Source organism: Carassius auratus, unplaced genomic scaffold (genome assembly GCF_003368295.1).
Source record: "Carassius auratus strain Wakin unplaced genomic scaffold, ASM336829v1 scaf_tig00214896, whole genome shotgun sequence".
NCBI classification, from domain to species: Eukaryota; Metazoa; Chordata; class Actinopteri; order Cypriniformes; family Cyprinidae; genus Carassius; species Carassius auratus.
Genome location: NW_020527846.1, coordinates 231566 through 248694, shown reverse-complemented (window position 1 = coordinate 248694; position 17129 = coordinate 231566). Strand labels below are relative to the sequence as shown.

General features: G+C 44.2%; 1 protein-coding gene across 3 annotated transcripts in view; it reads right to left on the bottom strand.

The window, feature by feature from the left end:
- LOC113093125 (butyrophilin-like protein 8) overlaps positions 1-16881 on the bottom strand; it is a 32442-nt gene extending 15561 nt beyond the window's left edge. For all 3 annotated transcript variants that reach the window (XM_026258960.1, XM_026258961.1, XM_026258963.1), the window contains exons 1-2: positions 16724-16881; positions 15970-16023 (exon numbers count right to left, since the gene is read on the bottom strand). In XM_026258960.1, the coding sequence (XP_026114745.1) occupies positions 15970-16021 (52 nt within the window). In that variant the 5' untranslated portion in view covers positions 16022-16023; positions 16724-16881. The remainder of the gene's footprint in view (positions 1-15969; positions 16024-16723) is intronic.
- Between the last annotated feature and the right edge of the window lie 248 nt (positions 16882-17129).

Here is a 17129-nt window from a genome sequence, read left to right as displayed (position 1 = left end):
ACTAACCATCCACACCTGCCACACATCACGTAATCCAGGCACCCACAGTATAAGAGCACTCACCCGCACCACAGATCCCAATCAAGCCTCCAACAGGAACAGACTCTTCACTCTTGTCTCCTGAAGCTTTCCTTGCCAGACGTAACGTATACTCACCTTTTGGTGTTACACTAACCTGTGTCTTTGCTCTGCTGCCCTCAGGACCGTTGATCATCATCTCTGTACCTGTGAATCTATTGTCGCTGGAATCTCCTGTGATTCTACTGATGTAGTTACTGTCTTCGGCATCTAACGATTGAGAGAACGCCAGTGAACAATCTTAATTGTGACTTTGACGTTACAAGAACCTAGCGAACTTACCTGCCTGGATATTCCACTCCATGTGACACTCAGATCACGTATATCTTCAGTGGAGATTCTACAAGCAATTGAGGACACAGATTCACCGCACTTGTACATATATCACTCAATAAATCACTGTTCTGAATTCACCTTACCTCTGAGTACTGAGTATATCCTTGACAGAAGGCTTGACCAGAACAAATACAGGATGGATTCAGCGCAGTCGGACAATAGCGCTTCCGCCCAATCGACTCCCACGCTGGTATATATGGCAAGCTCAATATCATGACCAGCGCCCTTCTCTGGCAAGGAGGAGGACTGCAATGGATTCTTACTCCAATGTTCGCTCGCGCTGGAACAGCACGCGCATCAGTTCCCTACAGAGAGATCAAAGATTTCCTTTTATCATTCAGCAATTGACTGGGCCAGCAATGAGATGGGCTGAAGCGCTATGGTTCCAGGAAACCACAATCACTGCCTCCTTACAGAACTTCATTGGTCATTTCAAGTGTTTGGGCGCACAGTGGGAGATTCCTCAGTCAATGATTAACTCCTTAATTTAAGACAAGGAAAATTAACCGTCTCAGAATATTCTCTCGAATTTCGCACGTTTGCGGCAGCTAGTGGATGGAATGAGAAGGCCCTTTTGACTGTCTATAGAAGAGGATTAAATTCTACCCTCCATCTCCAATTGGCGATTTATGATCACACACTTGGATTGGAAAAGTTCATGCAACAAGCTCATCGTGTTCATCTGAGATCCCAATCCTGCTACCAAGAAACTAGCTCCTTTTTCGTCCCCAAGAAGGATGGAGGATTAAGACCCTGGATTGACTATAGACCCTTAAACAAGATTACAGTAAAATTCAGCTATCCTCTTCCACTAATTCCATCCTCTCTCGAACAGCTTTGAGATGCCCGTATCTTCACGAAACTGGATCTGCGGAGTGCATACAACCTGGTGAGGATCAAGGAAGGAAATGAGTGGAAGACGGCTTTCATCACCCCTGCTGGACACTACGAGTATCTTTTTGAATGCCGAATGGACTCGTAAATGCCCCGCTGGTTTTCCAAAGTTTCATGGATGAGGTCCCCCATGAGTACTTAAACCGCTTTGCTCTTGTCTATATCGATAACATCTTGATTTACTCCTCTAATGAAAGAGATCACGAATGCCATTAAGAACGATTAAGAGAATTCTCTCTCTATGTGAAGGCTGAAAAGTGTGTGTTTCACCAGCAATCCATTGAATTCCTGGGATACATAATCAACCAGGATGGAGTAAAGATGGATGACAGAAAGACGCACGTTATAACATCATGGCCTACTCCACAGACAGTTAAAGAGCTCCAGAAATTCCTAGGCTTCACAAACTTCTACCGCAATTTCATCCACAACTACAGCATGCTAACTGTTCACAGTGGAACCAGGCAAAAGCATAAATCCTGCTTATTAATGGCAGGTCAAGCACGATATAGTACTGGACACTAGATAAGCCTCAAGCAAGAAAGCAGTCCCAATACCCTGATATAGCTTTAAGCAAAGGCCTTCTGAAGTGCATAGAATGGGGCAGCATCCTCTTACAGAAGAATGAAGTAGCAAAGGGGGCTCTTTTATAACAGCTAAAAAGAGCAGCAAGCCCCTTTAAAGCAGTATGGCATATGGTCAATAGCCAGATAATATTTAGGATTGATAAAAGCAAAACTATAAATTTAGTATCAAGTACTTAATCGATACACCAGTTAGCTTGAGCAACATCATATCACTGATTTAAACACAGTGTGTTGGCAATAGTCAGATAAGTTTAATGAAAGCATCCCCATATAGAAGACCCTGATGCAGCAGCCCATTCATATCGACAGCTTTGACCACAGATTAACAAGGCTCGTGGGTATATTTGACTGGCAGTGTTACCGGTGTGGTAATACAATAGCATGCCTAAAAAAACATAACTGAACAATTAGCTTTGAACAATGAGCAATGTCTGAAGCATATTCGCCAACATTACACAAGATCTGCTTCCCCGCTGGAATGTGCAAAGTTGTTGGATCAGTCGTATTAGTACAACTTTGGCAATGAATCACGAGCAAAGTGTCTATATCAAGTCCTCATATCACTTTCAGTTTATCGCTTGACAAACAATGCAGCGAATTCGGTTAAGTTCACGACATGAAATCTGGTGAGATATTCTGTGGGAATCCTGCCAAAAGATCAAGCATTTTGAGCCTTTCGAACCATTTGAGCATACTTACCGAGCGGTAGTGCCATGTATATATGTCCCGTGTATAATTGGAGAATGGTAGTGATTGGAGCTATTTGACAGCTGATCACATCAGCTGGTTGCAGCCCATGCCTCCGTGGCCTGACTGAACTAATGCTATGCTCGATTAATAGTACAATAAATTGATTTGTTTGTCTGCAGGGTGGACAGTGTTAAACGTTTATTGACTCTAAGTAAAATTATTTATCTGGCCATGAAAGAATAGTTTACTTCTAATACATAGCATTTATAAGCGTGTAACAAAACCGGAACGTTAAAGTAACCTTGTCCCGTAAGCAGCAAACAAAGACAACCAAGTGTGAAATCATTTGGATTAGGGCTGTGCAAAAAATCAGATGCATATTTTGATTTTTATGTGCATATTGTCAGTAAAGGTACTCCTAAAGGTGATTAGTAGTATATCTCCAGCACGTGTGTTCAGATCAGGGTTGCCAGGTTTTCAAAACAAATCCTGCCCACTTGCTTCTCAAAACTAGCCCAATCCAGCATTTCCAGGAAGTTCCCTGATAAAAATTGCGTCCCGGCATTAAAATAACATTTTTTTTGGCAGGGTTGCCTTGGTAAAATTAGGGGTTGCTTTATGTCGAAGCAACCCCAATACAAATAACATGATGTTTAGCCCCTAAAATGCAAATTTCACCAAGACAACCCCGCCAAAAAAAAAAAAAATTTTATCGCCCGGAACAAAACGTGATTGGGCTAGTTTTGAGAAGTAATTGGGCAGGGTTTGTATTAAAAACAGGAAGGTATGGATAGAAAGAGAGAGAGCGAGAGACAGAGCCTGCAAGAGAGAGAAAAATCATGGTAGTATTTACTCCTATTTACATGGTAGTATTTACTCCTAAACTAAATCAAAACCTGTTAAGAACCATCAAAGAATCTCATCACCTTGATTAAAAGGGGTCAAAGCCCAGAAGTACATCTAAATAGTTTAATTGGTTCTGTATTGTCAAGGATGGTAAACCGTGATCTCTGGGTTTTGCACTTTGTGGTGAAGTCGGTGTGTTCGCGTCTCGTGCGTGTGAAGACGCACGAGTGTAAAGACAATCTACTCTACCTGCGCAACTCCACCGAGCAAGGACACCGACAGGGCAATTGAGTATTGCTTTTCTCCTCTTTCTTTACTTTTTGTATAGCTTGTTCTCAAATATATCTTACACTTGTAATCACTATGTGCTTTCAGATCTCTACTATCACTACTAACACTTGGAGAGCATGCTATGTACGTCGCAGGAAGGCCTGTCCGACAAACCTACGCCATGTCCCTCTGACCTCTACTACTATGCTCTCTATTCCAGTTGGTCTCTGGAACTGACAGTCTGCAGTTTACAAAGCAGACTTCATTTCTTCTATTGCTACTCATTCCGGTCTCAACCTCATGGCTGCCACCCCTGCAGCCCTCTCCACTAATTTCACTTGTTCCCACACTCCTCGTACCACTGGAAGGGGTGGAGGTACGGGTCTCCTTATATCCAAAGAATGGAAATTTGATCTTCAGCCATCACCTACAGGTACTGGTTCATTTGAATCACATGCCATTACTGTAACCCACCCTGTTAAAATCCACTTTGTGGTCATTTATCGTCCCCCAGGTCAACTGGGAAACTTCTTGGAAGAGTTGGATGTGCTGCTATCAAACTTTCCTGAAGATGGTACTCCTCTGGTACTGCTTGGTGACTTCAACATCAACCTAGATAAACCCCAGGCTGCTGACTTCAAAACTCTGCTCACCTCATTTGATCTCAAGCTATTGTCTACTACAGCGACTCACAAATCAGGCAACCAACTGGACCTCATCTACACGCGCTGTTGCTCTGTGGACACCTCTTCAGTTGCCCCACTGCACACCTCTGACCACTTCCTCATTACTGCTAACCTAGCACTTACACCTGAAGTGGCACACTCCAATGCAGATCGCAACCTTTCGACGGAACCTACGCTCAGTCTCTCCATCTCACCTATCTGCTGTGGTTTCGTCCTCACTCAGTTTTCTGCTCTGGACACGAACAGTGCTTCGAACACTCTTTGCTCCACTTTAACATCTTGCTTGGACAACTTTTGCCCACTGTTGTCTAGACCAGCATGCACTGCCCCATCTGCCCCCTGACTGTCCGAGGTTCTCCGTGAACATCACTTTAAACTCAGGGCTGCAGAGAGGAAATGGCAAAAATCAAAAAACTCTACTGACCTCAGTGTGTATCAATCTCTCCTCTCTTCCTTCTTCAAATGTCTTCACGGCTAAAACATCCTACTACCAAAACAAAATTAACAGCTGCTGTGATGCTCGGACACCCTTCAAGACTTTGTTCTCTTCTTAATCCGCCGCCTCCACCTCCTCCATCGACTCTTACAGCGGACGACTTTGCAGCTTTCTTCACAAATAAGACAAGATCCATCAGTGACCAATTCTCCACCCCGCAGACTGAGGACAACTTCACAATGACCAACGCATATGCTTTATCCTTCTCCCCACTCTCAGAGATGGACGTCTCCAAAATTCTCCTGTCCAATCATCCTACTACTTGTCTACTTGATCCGATCCCCACTCACCTCCTTCAAGCGATCTCTTCTTCAGTCATACCTTCGCTTACTCACATTATCAACTCCTCTCTTCACTCTGGAACATTTCCCTTAGCATTCAAGCAGGCTCGGGTAAGCCCACTGCTCAAGAAACCATCTGTAAAACCAGCGCTTCGTGAAAACTACAGACCGGTATCCCTTCTTCCATTCATTGCAAAGACACTTGAGCGAGCTGTGTTCAACCAGCTTTCTATGTTCCTTGTACAGAACAACCTCCTGGACAGCAACCAGTCTGGCTTCAAAAGTGGCCACTCAACTGAGACTGCTCTGCTCTGCTCTCGGTTACTGAAGCCCTGCGACTAGCAAGAGCAGCTTCAAAATCCTCTGTACTCATCTTACTGGACCTGTCTGCTGCTTTTGACACTGTTAATCACCAGATTCTCCTGTCCACCCTCAGAAAGATGGGCATCTCTGGAACCACACTCCTGTGGGTTAAGTCTTCCTCTCTGACAGATCCTTCAGTGTGTCTTGGAGGGGTGATGTTTCAAAGTCACACCACCTTGCTACTGGGGTTCCTCAAGGCTCAGTACTTGGACCACTTCTCTTCTCCATCTACATGACATCTTTAGGATCTGTCATTCAGAAGCATGACTTTTCTTATCACTGCTATGCTGATGACACCCAACTCTACTTCTCATTCCAGCCAGATGACCCGACAGTAGCTGCTCGCATTTCAGCCTGTCTGAGTGACATTTCTAGCTGGATGAATGACCATCACTTTCAGTTTAACCTCACAAAGACTGAACCCCTGGTGATTCCAGCTAACCTATTGCTTCATCACAACTTCTCTATACAGCTGGGCTCATCAACCATAACTCCTTCGAATAGCCAGAAACCTAGGAGTTGTGATGGATCATCAGTTTCACAGACCACATTGCTACAACGACCCGGTCCTGCAGGTTTGCCTTATACAACATTATGAAGATTAGACCCTTCCTGTCAGAGCAAGCAACCCAACTTCTTGTCCAAGTTCTTGTTCTCTCCAGACTGGACTATTGTAATGCTCTCCTGGCGGGCCTTCCTGCATGTACTGTCAAGCCTCTGCAAATGATCCAGAATGCAGCAGCGAGGGTTGTCTTCAATGAGCCAAAAAAAGCTCACGTTACTCCTCTCCTCATCAGGTTACACTGGCTACCAATAGCCGCTCGCATTAAATTCAAGGTACTGATGTTTGCCTACAAGACGACCACTGGCACGGCACCAACTTACCTAAACTCACTGGTTAAATCTTATGTGCCCTCCAGAAGTTTGCACTCTGCAAGTGAACGACGCCTTGTGGTGACATCCCAAAGAAGTTCAAAATCACTCTCACAGACCTTTTCCTGGACTGTGCCCAGCTGGTGGAACGACCTCCCAATCTCAATTCGTACAGCTGAGTCTTTACTCATTTTCAAGAAACATCTAAGGACTCATCTTTTTCGCCTGCACTTAACCAACTAACACCAGCACTTTTCCTTTTCTTGGCTTTTCATTTAATAAAATAAATAAATAAATAACTGGCTATGCGTTCTATACTAGACTAACTGAGACGTATCGTGGCACTTGTATACTGTTGTTGTTCTCTTGTTGACCTGACTGTTTCTATTGTTCTCATTTGTAAGTCGCTTTGGATAAAAGCATCTGCTAAATGATTAAATGTAAATGTAAATGTAAATGACAACACATGTATATACCAGATGCATATTTAACTAATTGATTATAGTCTAAAATAAAGAAAACATCTTGATGTGTGTGTGATGTGTTTTGAAATTGTGGAGACAGACCACTGGTTTAATCAGGCCATTGGTGCCTGGCACAGGGGTCATTTGCTCCTTAAATGTGTTTGAAGTCCGATGGAGAGGAGCAGAGAGTTGCTGTTTAACATCCTCTTGATAGTGGGGGGGACCCCGGCAATTTAGCACCCATAAATGTAGGATGTGAGGCCATGTCTACGATTTATATGCAAATGTCACTAAGCTAAAAATAAATTTCTAAGAAATAAAGCCCAAATGATCTTACATGATCCAAAGCAGATGCAACAGGTGGAATCAGTATCAGCTTTCTATCATTCAGAAAGTGCTCTCTGTGTGTGTCATTCGCTATTTGTTGAGTCTTGTTAAAGGGTTAGTTCACCCAAAAATTTAAATTTATCCATCTTCTATTCACCCTCAAAACATCCTAGGTGTATGTGACGTTCTTCTTTCAGAATAAGCCATATCTGAGTTATATTAAACATTGTCCTTGCTCTTCAAAGCCTTTCAATGTGTAAGACTCCTCTTGTAATGACTCTCCAAGCCACTAGGGAGCGCTGTCTGCTACCACGTGTAATTACTCTCCCAACCATTGGTGGGCACCCCCCTGCACCTTAATGAGAGAACTTTCCAGGCCACTAGGTGGCACTAACGGCCGTGAACTCTTTAATTAAGACTGCTCATTAAGTTAATGTGTTCCACCTGTTCTTTGACCTATTTAAGTTTGGCAGTTTCATTGTGCTGTGTTCAGTCTTGAGCCTACCCAGTATGTATTACCTGTGTTGTAGACTTGTTAAGTTTCATTTTCCAGTTGCTTATTGGATCACCTTCTGTTTTTTGCTGTAAAGCTGTAACTGATATTCTGTTTATATTTTACTACTGAGATCAAGTAAAGACTGCCTGCCTTTGGGTTACCTGAGCCTCTGAGTTTGCCCTTCCTTCTGCACATGGGTCTTCTAAGAAACTGTTTTTCCCAGTAGACCAGAGGTAGAGAACTAACTTACCCTGACTGGGAGACCCGGGTTCGAGACCCAACTTAGACACCTTGTGCCAGTCAACTGTGACAGCAAGACTGAACCATGGAAGTAGAACCAGCAGAGGAACAGACTCCTCCCTCCAATGTGGAACGGATACTATCTGAGCTCTCTAGTCAAGCAGCAGCCATTCACAAGCATGAACAAATCCTGACTGAGATTCTGCAGCGTCTGAGACTTCAATCTGTATCTCAAGCCTCTACAGACCAACAAACCCAGTCCATACCTCAAATTACTCCAGTTCTGCCAGTCCTGTCCCAAGGTACTGCTCAACCTCCTGGTCCCCTGCTTGAACCTAGACTTCCAGCCCCTGAGAGGTATGATGGGAACCCAGAGAGGTGTCGAGGATTCATTACCCAGTGTACCCTTGCTTTCCAACTGCAGCCTAACAGTTTCCCTACAGAGAGCAGCAGAGTGGCTTATATGACAACCCTTCTTGTGGGAAAGGCACTGGATTGGGCTACAGCTCTCTGGGAGAGGAGGTCTCCTCTCACGTCCAACAGTGATCTCTTCATAGCTGAGATGAGGAAGGTCTTCCACCACCCTGTTAGTGGAGCAGAGGTTGATCATCGACTTCTTCAACTTGCAGGAACCCGCAGAGTTTGCTATAGAGTTCCGCACCCTGGCTGCCGAAAGTGAGTGGGATCAACGAGCCCTGAAAGCTGCATTCCATCATGCTCTATCACGTGAGTTAAAGGATGAGCTGGCCTACAGAGACCCAGCCCCTGATTTGGAGTCTCTAATTGATGCTGCCATCAGAATGGACAACTGCATTCGAGATCGTCAAAGTGAATGTTGTCATGAGACTCGACTACCCACGATCCACACCCCCACTGGTTTTGTGGAACCTTCCTCACTGATTGGGTGTCCTGAGGAGCCAATGCAACTGGGAAGAACCCGGTTATCACAGGCTGAGAGGGAGAGACGAATGAGGGCGAAGGGTTGCCTTCACTGTGGTGAGTCCGGTCACTTCCGGTCCAATTGTCCTGAACTGGCGGGAAAAGGCAGCTCTCGCCCAAGAAGAGGGGGCCTGGGACGAGAGTAATTACTTACCCCCGACCAGCAGCTTCGGGCCTTTTGATTGATGTTTCAATTTCCTGGGGCAATGAACGTCACGAGCTCATGGCTTTCATAGACTCTGGTGCTGCCGGAAACTTCATGGATTCCGCATTGACAACACAGTTAAAGATCCAGCCCATCATTCTCCATGATCCTTTAACTGTTACCGCATTGGATGGAAGGCCCCTAGGTTCTGGCCAGGTAAGCCAGTGCACCACATTGCTCCATTTTCAAGTAGGTTCTCATAGAGAAGAGATACAGTTTTTTTAATTAATTCTCCCGAGTTCCCTTTGATCCTTGGGTAGCTCTGCATAATACAAGAATTGACTGGTCTTCCAACCAGATAAGTGGGTGGGGGCCTAATTGCTGTGTGTCTGGCTTGTCTCTCTGCCATTCTCTTGAGCCACAGGCAACCTTCCCATCCAAAGAGAGCCTGACTATCTGGAATGAGACAAGTGGCTTCCACAGATCTCTCCACCTCTCCCGAGTTATCCCGTGTCCCCCAAGAGTATGCAGACCTCTGTGAAGTGTTCAGCAAAGAACGTGCTGCCTCTCTTCCTCCCCATAGACCTTATGATTGTGCCATTGAACTGCATCCTGGCACTTGTCCACCTCGAGGGAGGCTATTCTCTGTCTGCCCCAGAAAGAGCTGCTATGGAGGAATATATCAACAAGGCTGTTGACAGTGGATTCATCCGCCCTTCAACCTCACCGGCAGGTGCTGGGTTTTTCTTTGTGGGAAAGAAGGATGGCAGTCTCCGTCCATGTATTGACAACCGGGGTTTAAATCGTATCACTGTAAAGAATCGTTACCCACTGCCATTGATGACCTCTGCCTTTGAACTTCTACAAGGTGCCACAATATTCACCAAACTGGATCTTAGGAATGCCTACCACCTGGTCAGGATCCGTGCCGGGGATGAGTGGAAGACGGCGTTCAACACCCCAACTGGCCATTATGAGTATCAGGTAATGCCCTTTGGTCTAGTCAATGCCCCAGCCATCTTCCAGGCATTCATTAATGATGTTCTACGAGAGATGCTAAACAAATTTGTATTTGTTTATCTGGATGACATCTTAATCTTCTCCCGCTGTTACCAAGATCATGTCCGGCAGGTTTTGTCTCAACTGTTAAGAAACAAGCTCTTTGTGAAGATTGAGAAAAGTGAGTTCCATGTATCAACTGTCTCCTTCCTTGGGTTCATTGTCTCCTACGGCAGCATTCAGATGGATCCTAGCAAGACCCAAGCAGTTCTGAACTGGCCTCAGCCTTGCTCTGTCAAACAGGTACAGCGCTTCCTTGGTTTTGCAAATTTTTATAGGAGGTTTATAAGAAATTTCAGCTCTATTGCAGAACCCCTTACAGCCCTTACCAAAAAGACCTCAAAGCCATTTCAGTGGACTGAAGGGGCTAATCAGGCATTTGAGCTGCTCAAGCACCGCTTCACCTCTGTACCCATCCTGACCCTCCCTGACCCAGATTTGCCTTTTGTAGTAGAAGTGGATGCATCAGATGTCGGCGTGGGAGCTGTTTTGTCTCAAAAGGCCAAGAGGGACAATAAGCTTCATCCTTGTGCCTTTTTTTCACGTCGACTCACCCAAGCAGAAAAGAACTATGATATAGGTAACCGAGAGCTGCTGGCGGTGAAGCTGGCACTGCAGGAATGGAGACACTGGCTAGAGGGGGCCAAACACCCATTTGTCATTTGGACAGATCACCGGAACCTCACATACATCCGGGAGGCTAAGAGGCTGAATCCACGCCAGGCCCGATGGGCTCTCTTTTTTTAATCGCTTTGAGTTCATTCTCTCTTATCGACCTGGCTCAAAGAACTCAAAACCTGATGCCCTTTCGAGACAGTTTGACATGCCAGATGTGGAGGACAGACCTGAGCCCATCATTCCCAGCTCCAAGGTGGTGGCAGGGGTTCAGTGGGGAATAGAAGTGGCAGTAAGGAAGGCTCAACGACAACAGCCTGACCCAGGTAATGGCCCCCCAGGCCGCCTTTTTGTTCCTAATGTTGTACGCTCTGTGTTGCAGTGGGGACATGCATCTCTTCTTTCGGGTCACCCTGGAGTTGCAAGAACTTTGAAGCGCATCCAGACACGGTTTTGGTGGCCCAGTATGCAGGTGGATGTCTGAAGATTTGTGTCTGGCTGTTCTGTATGCCCAGAATAAGGAATCTAAAACCCACCCTCAAGGGCTACTCCATCCTTTACCCATCCCAAGACGTCCATGGTCCCATATCTCCCTGGACTTTGTTACTGGACTTCCTAAATCACGAGGTAACACAGTCATCTTGGTGGTAGTAGACAGGTTCTCAAAAGCATGTCATCTGATACCTCTGCCTAAGATCCCCACAGCTTGTCAGACCGCAGACCTCATGATGCAGCACGTCTTCAGGATCCACGGGTTTCCTCAAGACATGGTCTCTGATCGGGGGTCACAATTTACTTCTCGATTTTGGAAAGCTTTTGGCCGTCTGATTGGAGCATCCATCAGTCTGTCTTCTGGATTCCACCCTCAGTCTAATGGTCAGACAGAACGGGTCAACCAAGAGATTGAGAAGACCCTCAGGTGCCTGGTGTCCAATAATCAAAGCACCTGGAGCTCCCATCTGATCTGGGCTGAATTTGCCCATAACACCCTACACCATTCATCCTTGGGCATGACTCCATTCGAATGTCAATTTGGGTTTCTGAGCAGGAACTGGAGGTCCAGGTACCAGCTGCAACCCAACTAGTCAAGCGGTGTCGTCAGGCCTGGCGGAAAGCACGTACAGCCTTACTGAGAGCATCACAACAGCAGCAGAAACCGGCCAACAAGCACCGTAGAATTGGGCCATCACTACGTCAAGGTCAGAGGGTGTGGTTGTCAACTAAAGATCTTCCACTTCATCTAGAGTCTCGGAAACTGGCACCCCGATTCATTGGTCCTTTTAAGATCCTTAGGAAGATCAACCCTGTGTCCTACCAGCTACTCTTACCAAGGTCTATGCGCATCCACCCCACTTTTCACATTTCACGTTTGAAACAGGTTGTCTGTTCTCCTCTGTCCACAGCCAAGAAGCCCCCTCCATTACCCCAAGTCGTAGGTGGGCAGCCAGTGTATACGGTCCGTCGACTGCTAGATTCACGTCGAGTCCGTGGAAGTGTGCAATACCTAGTGGACTGGGAGGGTTATGGCCCAGAAGAGCGGTCCTGGGTGCCAGCTAAAGACATCCTAGATCCAAACCTGATCAGAGAGTTCCACCGCCATGACTCCAACCAGAGCCAACGGAACGTCGGGAGCCGTTCCTGAGAGAGGGGCTCCTGTAAGACTCCTCTTGTAATGACTCTACAAGCCACTAGGGAGCGCTGTCTGCTACCACGTGTAATTACTCTCCCAACCATTGGTGGGCACCCCACTGCACCTTAATGAGAGAACTTTCCAGGCCACTAGGTGGCACTAACGGCCGTGAACTCTTTAATTAAGACTGCTCATTAAGTTAATGTGTTCCACCTGTTCTTTGACCTATTTAAGTTTGGCAGTTTCTTTGTGCTGTGTTCAGTCTTGAGCCTACCCAGTATGTATTACCTGTGTTGTAGACTTGTTAAGTTTCATTTTCCAGTTGCTTATTGGATCACCTTCTGTTTTTTGCTGTAAAGCTGTAACTGATATTCTGTTTATATTTTACTACTGAGATCAAGTAAAGACTGCCTGCCTTTGGGTTACCTGAGCCTCTGAGTTTGCCCTTCCTTCTGCACATGGGTCTTCTAAGAAACTGTTTTTCCCAGTAGACCAGAGGTAGAGAACTAACTTACCCTGACTGGGAGACCCACCTTAGACACCTCGTGCCAGTCCACTGTGACACAATGGGAGTAAGCGGGTTTTTGTTGTCAGCAGTTCAGAAGATGTGAAATTAAATGTGTGCATCTGTAATAAAACGTCCCTCACATGGCTCTGTGGGGTGAATAAAGGCCCCCTGTAGCAAATCCATGCATTTCTGTAAGATAAATATCCAGACTTCAAACGTAATAAACAACTTTTTTTTCCTCACTGCTCACTGTGGGGAACCAGAAGATGTGCAAGCGGATGTCTTAGTTCGCCAGTGCTGTGTGGTTACTGATGAGTGCGGAGAGAGAACAAAACAAAACACTGGTCATGAATTAGGAAGACAAAACGAGGATTTGTTAAGACAAACGTAGGAGGATTTCGAAATAAGGCGCGAGTGCTACGTATGCGTCTTTCATCTTCTACCTGTACGTCTTCCACATAGCATGGTCAGTAGATGTTAGAAACAAGTGTACCTCACTGTCCGCACTATATTTCGGGTGGGGACACAGAGTTTGTGTGTTGTCTGCTCGGTCCTTTCTTTAAGAAGGGAGCCTTCACCAGCATTCCTCACGTTACCGACCATGCTTTCGCCATGGGCTCTCTGGGATCTGCAGCCCATGCTGCAGTTTCTTCTCCCTCTGAGTGAGAGCTTACTGCTGCAGTTATCTTTCTTCAAGGAGACTGATATCCTTTTATAACCAAGTGTCTCACGAGCTCCAATGGCAATAAGTGCATTACATCATTCTCGGTTTTTACTATGACTCATATCACACCAGACCATGCTTACCTGTATAGTTGTTTAACTGCATTTAATAATGAGAAATTAAAAGAATCAGAGTTAGAGAAGTAAGATATACAGGGGCTCTTGGGATTAAAATTTCTTGAGTGAGAGCACCCACCCATTTACCTCTCTTTCTCTGAGGAGGTTGAGGTGGTCAGCAGGGGCTGCTGGGTGGGAGCAGTCCCAACCTACTGTGTTCAAGCTTCTCATTCAGGGAGTATCACTTTTTGTACTCCCCAGAATTAATGTTTTTCTTTGACACAATATTTTTTGTTTAAACCGCTATATAAATAAAGGTAACTTGACTTGACTTGACTATGGAGAACCTCAAGGGTCAGTGCTAGGGCCATTACTGTTCACGCTTTACATGTTACCCTTGGGAGATATCAGAAAACACAATGTTAGCTTTTACTGTTATGCTGATGATACTCAGCTCTATATTTCTTAACGGTATACAAAAACATACCAATTTGAAAAGTTAATGGAAAAATTAAACCAGGACAAGACCACAGGAAACAGATTATTCTTCTGCATAATCTGACTTTTTTTTTCTTTGCTGCAGCCTGAAATTGAACTACTGGTTTCGTCTGGTCAGAGGAGAACTGGCCCCCCAACTGAGCCTGGTTTCTCCCAAGGTTTTTTCTCCATTTCTATCAAAGATGGAGTTTTGGTTCTTTGGCTTGCTTACTTGGGAACACTTCATTTACAGCGATATCGTTAAATTGATTGTACAGATACTATTTAAAGGGGGGGGGGGGTGAAATGCTATTTCATGCATACTGAGTTTTTTACACTGTTAAAGAGTTGGATTCAAACTCCCAGTCCTACTGCCAGTTTCTGGAAGACAACTTCGTCAAGCAGTGGTACAGGAAGAAGTCTGCATCCTTCAAGAAAAACATGATTTTCATGCAGGACAATGCTCCATCACACGCGTCCAAGTACTCCACAGCGTGGCTGGCAAGAAAGGGTCTAAAAGAAGAAAAACTAATGACTTGGACTTGTTCGCCTGATCTGAACCCCATAGAGAACCTGTGGTCCATCGTGAAATGTGAGATTTACAAGGAGGGAAAACAGTACACCTCTCTGAACAGTGTCTGGGAGGCTGTGGATGCTGCTGCACGCAATGTTGATGGTGAACAGATCAAAACACTGACGGAATCCATGGATGGCAGGCTTTTGAGTGTCCTTGCAAAGAAAGGTGGCTATATTGGTCACTGATTTGTTTTTGTTTTGTTTTTGAATGTCAGAAATGTATATTTGTGAATGTTGAGATGTTATATTGGTTTCACTGCTGAAAATAAATAATTGAAATGGGTATATATTTGTTTTTTGTTAAGTTGCCTAATAATTATGCACAGTAATAGTCACCTGCACACACAGATATCCTCCTAAAATAGCTACAACTAAAAACTACTTCCAAAAATATTCAGCTTTGGTATTAATGAGTTTTTGGAATCATTGAGAACATGGTTGTTGTTCAATAATAAAATTATTCCTCAAAAATACAACTTGCCTAATAATTCTGCACTCCCTGTATATAAATACATTTGATAGTGATTTGAATTGACTTTGTGGTCATACACATCAGCAAGTAGAGATAGGGTGAAGTCACACTACGCACAGTTGCCCTGAACAGAGTCTGAATACGATTATCCCCCCTCCCCACTGACCTGCACTCACTCTTGCACTAAACTTTCCTGGACAGAGCACGCATATGTCATGTATGAGATACTGCAGAAAACCGCTTTCACTAATATTCTGCAGAATAATTAATAATAATTAATTTATAATTTATGCCGTGCATTGATTTTCTCTTGTATGTATCAGGAAATTATCATGGAGGTAGCTGAGGTTAATGAAATAATTTGCAGCTTTACTCGCAAACTACATTTCTTGTTCATCAATAAGGTAAGAACCAGAGCCATTATAAACCTAAATGTACTTGGTTTAATTAAATTTATTGAAAACCCTAGTGTAGTAGTAGTAATAGAATATATTTGTAATGATTACAGTAGCACACACAAAATATTATAAGTTCCCTGCTCACAGGTGATTAGTGCTTACACTGCATGCGTACCACACCTGAGCCCAACCAAACCATGCCCTAGCGGAGAAAAACAGAGCACACACACACTAGTCAAAGGAACCGGGCTCTGGGGGTCAAACATGCTCGAGTGTGGTTCAGAACGCCTGGTGTGATTACATCCACAGTGTAGAGTTTAGTGTCACATTACCCTAACAAAAGTGCAGTCTATATGTAATAGTAACCATGATATCTAATAGAAATTAATCACGTGAATGAATTGGAGGCATTGAAACTGAATGAAATCTAAGCATGTTCTTACCTGAAGTCTCTATGAGGAGATTCACCAGTAAAACCACAATTATCGACAACATGCCTGTGAAAATACAGACTCCATTAAAACAAACTCTGAGGGAGATTCTAGGATAGTGCAGATCGGGAAGTGATCTAACACTGTCATTTATATCATACACTCCCATCACATTTTTGAGCTTACAGTAGAAGTGTCATGTGACTGTGAGCAGCATTGTAGATTTTAATTGTTTTGTCACTTTAAATCTTTTCAAAGCTTATCATTCTTTGTTCTTTAATTTTCCTTGCATAAATTGAAAGTGCGGGTCTTAATTAATCTGTCCTGTGTTACAGCTCACCCCAGTAGAGGATAGTTTGTAACAACGGAACTATTAACTCACTTAACCTGCTTACGCCACAGAAAAAAAAGAGGAAAAAAAACCCCATCCAGTTATTGCGACTTTTGATCCCACAATACTGACTTTTTTAAAGACTTTATAACACGCAATTGCGAGTTATAAAGTCAGAATTGCGAGACATAAACTCAAAAAAAAAAAAACCACTTTCGAGAAAAAGGTCAGAATTGTGAGATAAAAAGTTGCAATAAACTTATTTTATTTTATTTTTATTCAGTGGTGGAAACGGGCTTCCATGAGTTTTATTTGTTTTAAATCTGAAAGTTTCAGAGATCACGCACACACAGCCGCTGAGTTACTGATGCTCAATCAAAAAGTGTTAACAGAGATATAACTGATCAGACTGTTCAATGAGAAAAACAAACTCACCGGAGACAACGACTCCTCCGTTACAGTAAATCACAGAAGTCAAAAGTAAGAGGAGTGTGAATATAAACGGTAAGCTACAGATCACACAGATCAGTGAGAATCCAGGCGTGCTCCTTTTGTCTTTCTTTCTTTTCTACACGGTCAGATGATGTACTATAGCTTTATATGCGACATGATTGTGAGCAATGATATTTACGATGTGTGTGTGTGTACAGTAGGTGTGTAGGTGTGTGTGTAGGTGTGTTTTGAGGCGCGTGATGCACATGATGATTTGTTCATTTCCCTGCAACATCACATGAGAGGAAAGACCGAAATATGCTGAGTGTTAGATTATGAGAAGATCCTCGTTCCTGTCTTCGATTATCAACAGCTGTGGGAAACTTTACATTTAAGATATTCAGGGTTT